Genomic DNA, 10000 nt, shown 5'->3' with positions numbered 1-10000 from the left:
GGTAGAGCAGACGAGCCACAAAGACTCGTTTCTGTCCATGAAGGTAGTTTTGGTTTATTTGGAGACTCGGTGGAGTATTGATCACCAGTTTGATCCCAGAACCAACTGGGACTGTTCCACACCTTCCTCCTCCGTCATCATCATCATTCATTTATTATTATTAGTTTTAGTTGAAATATTTTCTTTGCTCCACTTTCTTCTTTCTTAAAACAAACATGAGCTTCATCACCTGCAGCTCATCTTCAGTACGACTCAATATTCAATAAACAAGAAACATAATTAACGTCATAATAAATAAATTCTCTTCTTTGCAATAAAACTCGTATCTATTAAAGGTCCGTTTTGCTTCTGACTTTATATTCAGATTCATATATTAGTTTAAACCAAATGGCTTCAACCTTCCAGATTTTTGCTGCATATTAAACATTAATTATTAAAATTAAAATGTCACTAAATGAGTTCCGTCACAGTAAATCTGGAGAAAATGTTTGTTTTTAATTGAATATATAGTGGACTCATAATACTGTATAATACCATGAAATGCTGCGTGCTGATTGGCTGGCGTCGGTTCATCCTCCGAGTTGTGTTTATTTATTTATGGATTTATACTGTTTGTAATGAGCCTCCTTGTCATTTTTTTGTTTTTCTTTATGGCACATAAATACTTTTTAAATGTGAAGGTGTCTCAGAGGAAACCACAGAAGAAGAATCTGACAGGAAGGAGGTCAAATGTTCTTTATTCTTCTAGTTATCAGTCAGCGTGTAACTTCAGGGTGTGACTGCAGATAACCGAACAAACATATCAGATATTATTTCAGACGTGTTTGTTCATGAAGTCGACTTCGTCCAGGCTTGTTGTTCTCCTGCTCTGAACCCAGAACAGATGCATGATGGGATATCATGTTGGCAAGAACGAATCCGTCTGTTCTTCTCTCCAAAACAAAACAATAACCAGATGTTGAATATTTGACCTCCTGTAACCTGAGAGGAAAACCTCCATCTATAACACTGAGAAATATTATTAATAATAATAATAATAATAATAATAATAATAATAATAATAATAATAATAATAATAATAATAATAATATTATATACATCTGATGCATCATAATTAAGTTTTATGTTCTTCTGTGTAAATATTTCTGTGTTCTGAAACATAAAGTCAACAGGAAGGAACTTTTATTTCAGTTTAAAGGTCGTTAGTAACAGTCAGAGTTTGGTGAACAACGTGTCTGGTTGTGTTTTTTGTTGACTGTAAACGTGTCTGAACGTCCGACTGTCTGCAGACTCTGAAGAAGCAGCAGTATCGCTTCAGCGTGATCATGAACGAGCTGCACGCCACCGATAACGTCCCGTACATGGTGACGCTGATGAGCGTGGTCAACGTGCTCGTGTTGGGACAAGACGACCTGAGGAAGAGGAGCCGACTGCGGCAGGAGTTCATCGGTACGACTGTAATATTGATCATAACAGGAAGAATACGAATTTTACAGCAATAATACGAATAATGACGACCATGATACAGATATTAGTGACTGTAACAATGATAATTAACCTAAATATTGATTTACTGATTCTAAAAAACAATAATACTGATTATAATACTTATAGAAAACTACAACGTGTTTTCTGAAGGAAGTGTGTGTGTGTGTGTGTGTGTGTGTGTGTGTGTGTGTGTGTGTGTGTGTGTAGCTGGAGGAGCATAAAGAGTGTAAGATGTGATCAGTGAAAGGAGTTGAAGTGGCAGTTAGAGTCAGCTGGTTCCTGACAGTTCATTGGTTGGTTTGAGGTGTTTCCTGTCTCTGTTTCAAGCAGTCGCTACGGCTCCTCTACGTGGTTGCTAGGGCTCCTCTAAGTGGTTGCTAGGGCTCCTCTACGTGGTTGCTAGGGCTCCTCTACGTGGTTGCTAGGGCTCCTCTACGTGGTTGCTATGGCTCCTCTAAGTGGTTGCTATGGCTCCTCTACGTGGTTGCTAGGGCTCCTCTAAGTGGTTGCTAGGGCTCCTCTATGTGGTTGCTAGGGCTCCTCTACGTGGTTGCTAGGGCTCCTCTATGTGGTTGCTACGGCTCTTCTAAGTGGTTGCTAGGGCTCCTCTACGTGGTTGCTATGGCTCCTCTAAGTGGTTGCTAGGGCTCCTCTACGTGGTTGCTAGGGCTCCTCTATGTGGTTGCTAGGGCTCCTCTATGTGGTTGCTAGGGCTCCTCTATGTGGTTGCTACGGCTCTTCTAAGTGGTTGCTAGGGCTCCTCTACGTGGTTGCTATGGCTCCTCTAAGTGGTTGCTAGGGCTCCTCTACGTGGTTGCTAGGGCTCCTCTACACGGTTGCTAGGGCTCCTCTATGTGGTTGCTAGGTTGGTAACAGCTCTTTGCTAGTGGTTGGTGTATTGTTAGAAGACTGTTGATGGTTGCTAGGTTGGCAAAAGTTGGTTGCTATAGTGTTTCAGCTTGTTGCTATTGTAACGGTAGCCAGCGGGTACCTCACTCCCCAACACCTTCAGAGACGTGCTGGCGGCAGACGCTATTCAATTCAATTCAAGTCAATTTATTCATACAGCACCAAATCACAACACACAGAGCAGGTCCAGACTGAACTCTTTAAACTACAGAGACCCAACATTCCTCCATCAGCAGCAGCAGGAAACACTCCTGTTAAACAGGAAGAAACCTCCAGCAGAACCAGACTCTAGGTGGTTTCTAGCTTTCATCTACACAACACCGGTCACACTATGATGTCACCATGTAGTTGCTAGGGCTCCTCTACGTGGTTGCTAGGGTGGTAACAGGTGGCATTTCTTACCAGTTGGTGTCAGGTGGTTGCTATAGTGTTCCATGTGGTTGCTATGGTATTTTTAATGCGTTGCTTGGTTGGTCACTTCCCCAGATTTCCAGAGCTTCCTTTCAGCTCACAGGACATGTTTGAATGTTTATGTTCTGTTGCCGCGGAGACGGTGGAGTCAAATTTAAGTGAAAATCAGAGTCAGAATCCGATTGTCTCACTAAGAAACATGTCGTTACAGGACTGCAGCTGCTGGATCTGCTGCCCCGACTGAGGTACCGATCACTTCTTATTTCAACGCATGTCTAATAATCAATAATCAATAATTGTCCATCAGTCTGTCTGTCTGTCCGTCTCCAGGGAGACGGAAGACGAGGACCTGAACATCCAGTGTGATGCGTTGGAGGACTCGCTGACGGAGGACGTGGAGGAGATGGAGCGACTGTACGGAGGCATCGACATGAGCAGCCACCAGCAGGTCTTCACCTCGCTCTTCACCAAGGTGCCTCCACCTCCTCCTCCTCCTCCTCCTCCACCTCCTCCTCCACCTCCACCACCTTTATCTCCTCCACCTCCACCTTTAATTCATCCACCTCCTCCCCCTCCTCCTCCTCCTCCACCTCCTCCTCCACCACCTTTATCTCCTCCTCCTCTTCATCCTCCACCACCTTTATCTCCTCCTCCTCCTCCTCCACCTCCACCTCCACCTCCACCTCCTCCTCCTCCACCTTTATCTCCTCCACCTCCACCTTTAATTCATCCACCTCCACCTCCTTTATCTCCTCCTCCTCCACCTCCACCACCTTTATCTCCTCCTCCTCTTCATCCTCCTCCACCTTTATCTCCTCCACCTTCAACACCGTCACCGTTACAACCTCACATTCACCTCCACCCTTTATTTTTCTTTATCTTTATTTATAATAACATCCTCCTTTAATACGTTTCAAAAACCTTCACAAGCTTCACATCCAACCGACATCTGTACTCTGCTCTTAACCAAAGTACGAACCACCTCCTCTTTAAACAGCTGTGATTTACTGTCAGAAGGTGACGGAAGCTGGTGTCCCTCCTCCTCCCTCCTCCTCCTCCTCCTCCTCCTCCTCCTCCTCCTCCCTCTCCTCCCTCCAGGTGTCCAGCAGTCCGTCCTCCGTCCAGCTGCTGTCCATCCTGCAGGCGTTGCTGCTGGTGGATCCGGACCGGGCGGAGGTCTGGTCGGCTCTGGAGCTGCTGGCTGACAGAGCGACTCTGCTGGCTCAGGACCGTACGTCACGTTCCTCTAACGTCTGATAACCGCATCGCTGCTGCTGAGACGCAAACACCAAAACTCAACTTCTGCTTTCTCGTCGTTCCGTAGCTGCGGTCGATTCTGCCGACCGTCTGCTGGAGAGGCTCCTCCCCCACAAGTCCATCTCAGCCAATCACAGGATCCGAACCATCGACAGGGCGGTACAGACTCGACTACCGGACAGTCCTCATGGCCAATCAGAGGCAGCGTCTTCTCAAGCTCCTCCTCCTCCTCCTCCTCCTCCTTTACCTAGTACGGGAGCTCCTCCTCCTCCTCCTCCTCCTCCTCCTTTACCTAGTACGGGAGCTCCTCCTCCTCCTCCTCCTCCTCCTCCTCCTCCCTTACCTGGTATGGGAGCTCCTCCTCCTCCTCCTCCCTTACCTGGTATGGGAGCTCCTCCTCCTCCTCCTCCCTTACCTGGTATGGGAGCTCCTCCTCCTCCTCCTCCCTTACCTGGTATGGGAGCTCCTCCTCCTCCTCCCCCTCCTCCAGGTGACATCATCGTAGCTCAGACGGTTCAGGGTCTGGGCAGGTCGTATTACAGCCCTGCCCCCCTGGTAAGCCCCGCCCCCTGCCCCAGCCTCCGTATGAAGAAGTTGAACTGGCAGAAACTCCCGTCCAGAGTTGTGACAGGTGAGTGTCGACAAACGTTTCATCTCAGAAACGTCTTAAACTCACATTTCAAACCTTTCAAGTGTCCAAACCCTCCGATGTTCATACCCGACTCTCCAACGTAAAAGTGTATAAATCTAAAGGTTTGTGTCTCTGCAGCCCAGCAGTCCATGTGGACGTCTGCGTCTTCAGACTCAATGGAACCAGATTACTGCAGCATCGAGCAGCTCTTCAGTCTTCCTCCAACTGAGACCAAGACCAGAACCAGAACCAAGACAGAACCCAAAGAGGTCAGCTGTGAACCCTCAGCAGACACAGGAAGCCTCTCTGTCTATAAACTCAGTAACATGAACATTTCCTGTTTCACATTAAAAGCCTTCCAGAGGCTCACAGGGCATAATCCCATTCATTCTAAGCTTTTAATGTGAAACATCAGCAGGAAGTTCTGAGTTTAACTGATGAACATGAATCCAGTAAAACATCAGTTTGTTTTTCTGCAGATTTCCTTCATCGATGCGAAGAAAAGCCTCAACCTCAACATCTTCCTCAAGCAGTTCAAATGGTGACGTCAGCCAATAGAAACAGGCCTCTCCAGTGACATCACACTCAGTGACACAGTTCACCTGTCTCACCTGTCTCACCTGTCTCACCTGTGTCCTGTCTGTCTCTCCTGCAGTTCTCATGAGGACTTTGTGTCTCTGATCCGGAGAGGAGACAGATCCAAGTTCGATGTGGAAGTCCTGAAACAGCTGATCAAACTGCTGCCGGAGAAACACGAGGTCAGAGGTCACGGTCCATCCTTCTCCTGTCTAACACCTGTCTCACCTGTCCTTCACCTGTCTAACCTGTCCAACACCTGTCTCACCTGTCTAACACCTGTCTCACCTGTCCTTCACCTGTCTCACCTGTCCAACACCTATCTCACCTGTCTCACCTGTCCTTCACCTGTCTCACCTGTCCCTCACCTGTCTCACCTGTAATCCTGCTCTTGTCCATCTACCTGTCCTTCCTGTCCTTCCTGTCCTTCCTCAGGTAGAGAACCTGAAATCCCACCAGGCAGACAGGGACAAGATGGCGTCAGTGGACCAGTTCTACCTGCTGCTGCTGGATGTTCCCAGGTAGGAGACTGATGCTTTAATGACAGACTGATCACATGACCTGTGCTGTGTCTGATCACATGACCTGTGTTGTGTCTGATCACATGACCTGTGTTGTGTCTGATCACATGACCCGTGTTGTGTCTGATCACATGACCTGTGTTGTGTCTGATCACGTGACCTGTGTTGTGTCTGATCACATGACCTGTGTTGTGTCTGATCACATGACCTGTGTTGTGTCCAGTTACTCTCTGAGGGTCGAGTGCATGTTGCTGTGTGAGGAAAGCAGCTGTTTGTTGGAGACTCTGAGACCCAAAGTTGATCTGCTGGACCGAGCCTGCCAGAGTCTGTATACACACAATACACACACTAATACACACACTAATACACACACTAATACACACACTAATACACACACTAATACACACTAATACACACACTAATACACACTAATACACACTAATATACACACAATACACACACTAATACACACACTAATACACACACTAATACACACACTAATATACACACTAATACACACTAATACACACACTAATATACACACTAATACACACTAATACACACACTAATACACACTAATACACACTAATATACACACAATACACACACTAATACACACACTAATACACACACTAATACACACACTAATACACACACTAATATACACACTAATACACACTAATACACACTAATACACACACTAATATACACACTAATACACACTAATACACACTAATACACACACTAATACACACTAATACACACACTAATACACACTAACACACTGATACACACTAACACACTGATACACACTAATACACACTAATACACACACTGATACACACTAACACACTGATACACACTAACACACTGATACACACTAATACACACTAATACACACACTGATACACACTAACACACTGATACACACTAATACACACTATACACACTGTAATTGTTATTAATCAGAATGAAGTAAAAACATTCATATTTAATCTGCAGCATATTCAAATATTTCTGTGTATTAAACATACAGAGTTCAAATATATAAATATATAATCATTTGTTATATTGATAAGTAATTGTTAACAGTTAGTTTCTGTTCATGTCTGATCCGTCCTGTCTCATCATGTCGTGTGTGCAGGTGTGAGGGAGAGCTCTCGGCTGCCGAGCTTCTGTAAACTCATCCTGGATGTTGGAAACTTTCTCAACTATGTGAGAATCTGAATATTAACACAGTTAATGTAGACAGAAAAGTCATAAAGCATGTGACTGTACCTGTAACAACACAACACCTGTAAAACACCTGTACATTAACAACAACTGTCATTTCTGCTGCTGGAAACATCTGGAATAGAAATCGAACAGATTGAGATTAGATATAAACTTCGTACAAAAAGTGAGGAAATGTGTGTTTGGTAGATTATTTCTTTGTTGTAACAACGTTTGTTGGCAATAAATCTTAAACTGTTGGAAAGCCTGTTTATTTCCCTTTTAAATGGAGCCACATTTGTAAGGAACATGCATTTGTGGGATGAGCAGCAGAGCTGAGTATGTGGGTTGCGCCCATGAAAAATTTGCCAAATCTTCTCTGCCAATGCCAAACAGCTTATTCTGCCATTGACTCTTGTTTGGTGTTTGGTGGATTGGATGATTGAAGTTTGAAGAAACAAGACATATCGGCAATTTAACAATTTATCCATTTAACAAACAGGAGCCTCAGTAGCGTGTGGAAGAACCATACACAGCCACAACAGCCTGGCACCTCCTCCTCATGCTGGTCACCAGCCTGGTCACACTCTGCTGTGGGATGGCGTCCCATTCTTCAACCAGCATTTGTCGCAAGTCAGCCAACGTGGTTGTGTTGGTCACTCTGGTACAAACAGCACGCCCAAGCTGATCCAACAAGTGTTCAATGGGGTTGAGGTCAGGACTGCTGGCAGGCCGTTCCATCCTCTCCACTCTGGAGGTAGTCTCTGATAAACCCGCTCTGTGGGGGCGAGCGTTGTCATCTTGGAGGATAGAGTTCGGTCCCAGACTGTGGAGATATGGGATTACCACTGGTTGCAGAATCTCATCTCGATATCTCTCTGCATTGATATTGCCTCCAATGATGACAAGCTTTGTTTTTCCAGTGAGGGAAAAACAGTATAGCGTTCTCCGTGTCTTCTCCACACTTTGACCCTATGATCCAACTGCTGTAGACAGAATCTGGACTCATCGCTGAACATAACGTTCCTCCTGTTGCCGACACCAGTGCAGTCATGACAGGCCTCCTGGCAGCCCTATGAGACCGGAGATTGGCTGCGTGCAGTCTGTTCCAGATTGTCTGGGCAGGGAGCCGTCGGCCATATTGTCCTGCAAACCTTGACCGCAAAATCTGTAGAAGACAGCCTACGGTACCTCAGTGCTGACAGGGTGAGGAAACGGTCTTCTTGGGACGCCCACTTCACGGCCTGTCTCTGACATCCCCCGTTATAAAGAACTTTGCCTTCACTTTGGAGATGGTACTAGAGCTCACTCCAAATAATGCTGCGACTTGGTTTTGCAGAACACCAGCTTGAAGTTGCCCTATCGCACAGGTCCTATCCAGATCAGTCACCTACTGAACACTGTAGCAGGGCCCATGCTCACAGGTACCTGGGGATACCAGAAGCTCAAAACAAGAGTCAATAGCAACAGCAGAATAAGCTGTTTGGTATTGGCAGAGAAGATTTGGCAAATTTTTCACAGGCGCAACCCACATACTCAGCTCTGCTGCTCATCCCACAAATGCATGTTCCTTACAAATGTGGCTCCATTTAAAAGGGAAATAAACAGGCTTTCCAACAGTTTAAGATTTATTGCCAAGAAGCTTCGTTACAACAAAGAAATAATCTACCAAACACACATTTCCTTACTTTTTGTGCTCCGTTTATATATATATAGATAGATATAGATAGATATAATTTGGAGGTTGATCTTGTTTATTGATCATTTTAATAATTAGACAGAATCATATGAACATGTGTTTGGTTTATTAATGGAGCTGGTATCTGCAGGTTCTTATATTGATTGGTTCATTGATCAATGACTCTCGTGGTTTTGTGACATCTGGCAGTTTAATTACATGTTTGACTGTTTTAAAAGAAAGATTTCAACACGTTTGTCAGGTGTTTATTTACCTGTCGGTTGTCTAGACAGCGTGATGTCATCTGATGTGTTGTGATGTCATCTGATGTCACGTTGTGTTTCAGGGGACTCACACAGGGAACGCTGAGGGTTTTAAGATCAGTACTCTGCTCAAACTGACAGAAACAAAAGCCAACAAGTCCAGAATCACCCTGCTGCACCACATCCTGGAGGTAACGTAGCACTGCTCATACTGCTGCTGCTGCTCATACTGCTGCTGCTGCTGCTGCTGCTGCTGCTGCTGCTGCTGCTCATACTGCTGCTGCTCATACTGCTGCTGCTGCTGCTGCTCATACTGCTGCTGCTGCTGCTGCTGCTGCTCATACTGCTGCTGCTGCTGCTGCTCATACTGCTGCTGCTGCTGCTGCTGCTGCTGCTGCTGCTGCTCATACTGCTGCTGCTGCTGCTGCTGCTGCTCATACTGCTGCTGCTGCTGCTGCTGCTGCTGCTGCTGCTGCTGCTGCTGCTGCTCATACTGCTGCTGCTCATACTGCTGCTGCTGCTCATACTGCTGCTGCTGCTCATACTGCTGCTGCTGCTCATACTGCTGCTGCTGCTGCTGCTGCTCATACTGCTGCTGCTGCTCATACTGCTGCTGCTGCTCATACTGCTGCTGCTCATACTGCTGCTGCTGCTGCTGCTGCTGCTCATACTGCTGCTGCTGCTGCTTCATTAGCACGTTACCTGTGAAACAATGACACCTTATCAATGACCCTTTACACTCCTGAACATCTTGAAACTTTCCTTTTTTAACGTGATCTGTCTCATCAGAAACATGTTGTTCCAGCTCTTTAGTTTCATCATGTTTACAGCTGTTGTTTGTGTGATTGACAGGAGGCGGAGCAGAACCACCCCGACCTGCTGAACCTGCCGGATGATCTGGAGATCTGTGAAAAGGCTGCTGGGTAAAAACTCTGTATGTGTAGTTTTCATGAATCAGACAGAGTGAGGAGTCTGTCCCGGAGAACATCTGTGACTGTTTGTCTGCAGGGTGAACGCGGAGTCGATTCAGTCTGAAGTCAAAAGTCTGAACAAA

At 45.8% G+C, this 10000-nt stretch overlaps 1 protein-coding gene across 13 annotated transcripts in view; it reads left to right on the top strand.

Moving 5' to 3' along the window:
* The window catches only part of LOC121881886 (inverted formin-2-like), a 21223-nt gene that overhangs the window by 5286 nt on the left and 5937 nt on the right, over positions 1–10000 (top strand). For all 13 annotated transcript variants that reach the window (XM_042389687.1, XM_042389684.1, XM_042389689.1 and 10 more), the window contains 15 exons: position 1; positions 1290–1449; positions 3020–3053; positions 3139–3280; positions 3907–4039; positions 4133–4696; positions 4835–4965; positions 5176–5237; positions 5352–5454; positions 5708–5793; positions 6017–6117; positions 6938–7008; positions 9030–9137; positions 9799–9869; positions 9955–10000. The exon at position 1 is cut by the window's left edge and continues 115 nt beyond it; the exon at positions 9955–10000 is cut by the window's right edge and continues 75 nt beyond it. In XM_042389687.1, the coding sequence (XP_042245621.1) occupies position 1; positions 1290–1449; positions 3020–3053; positions 3139–3280; positions 3907–4039; positions 4133–4696; positions 4835–4965; positions 5176–5237; positions 5352–5454; positions 5708–5793; positions 6017–6117; positions 6938–7008; positions 9030–9137; positions 9799–9869; positions 9955–10000 (1813 nt within the window). The remainder of the gene's footprint in view (positions 2–1289; positions 1450–3019; positions 3054–3138; positions 3281–3906; positions 4040–4132; positions 4697–4834; positions 4966–5175; positions 5238–5351; positions 5455–5707; positions 5794–6016; positions 6118–6937; positions 7009–9029; positions 9138–9798; positions 9870–9954) is intronic.

Source organism: Thunnus maccoyii, chromosome 17, assembly GCF_910596095.1.
Source record: "Thunnus maccoyii chromosome 17, fThuMac1.1, whole genome shotgun sequence".
Classification (NCBI taxonomy): Eukaryota; Metazoa; Chordata; class Actinopteri; order Scombriformes; family Scombridae; genus Thunnus; species Thunnus maccoyii.
The sequence above is the reverse complement of the archived record's forward strand: the minus strand, read 5'-3'. Positions and strand labels throughout refer to the sequence as shown.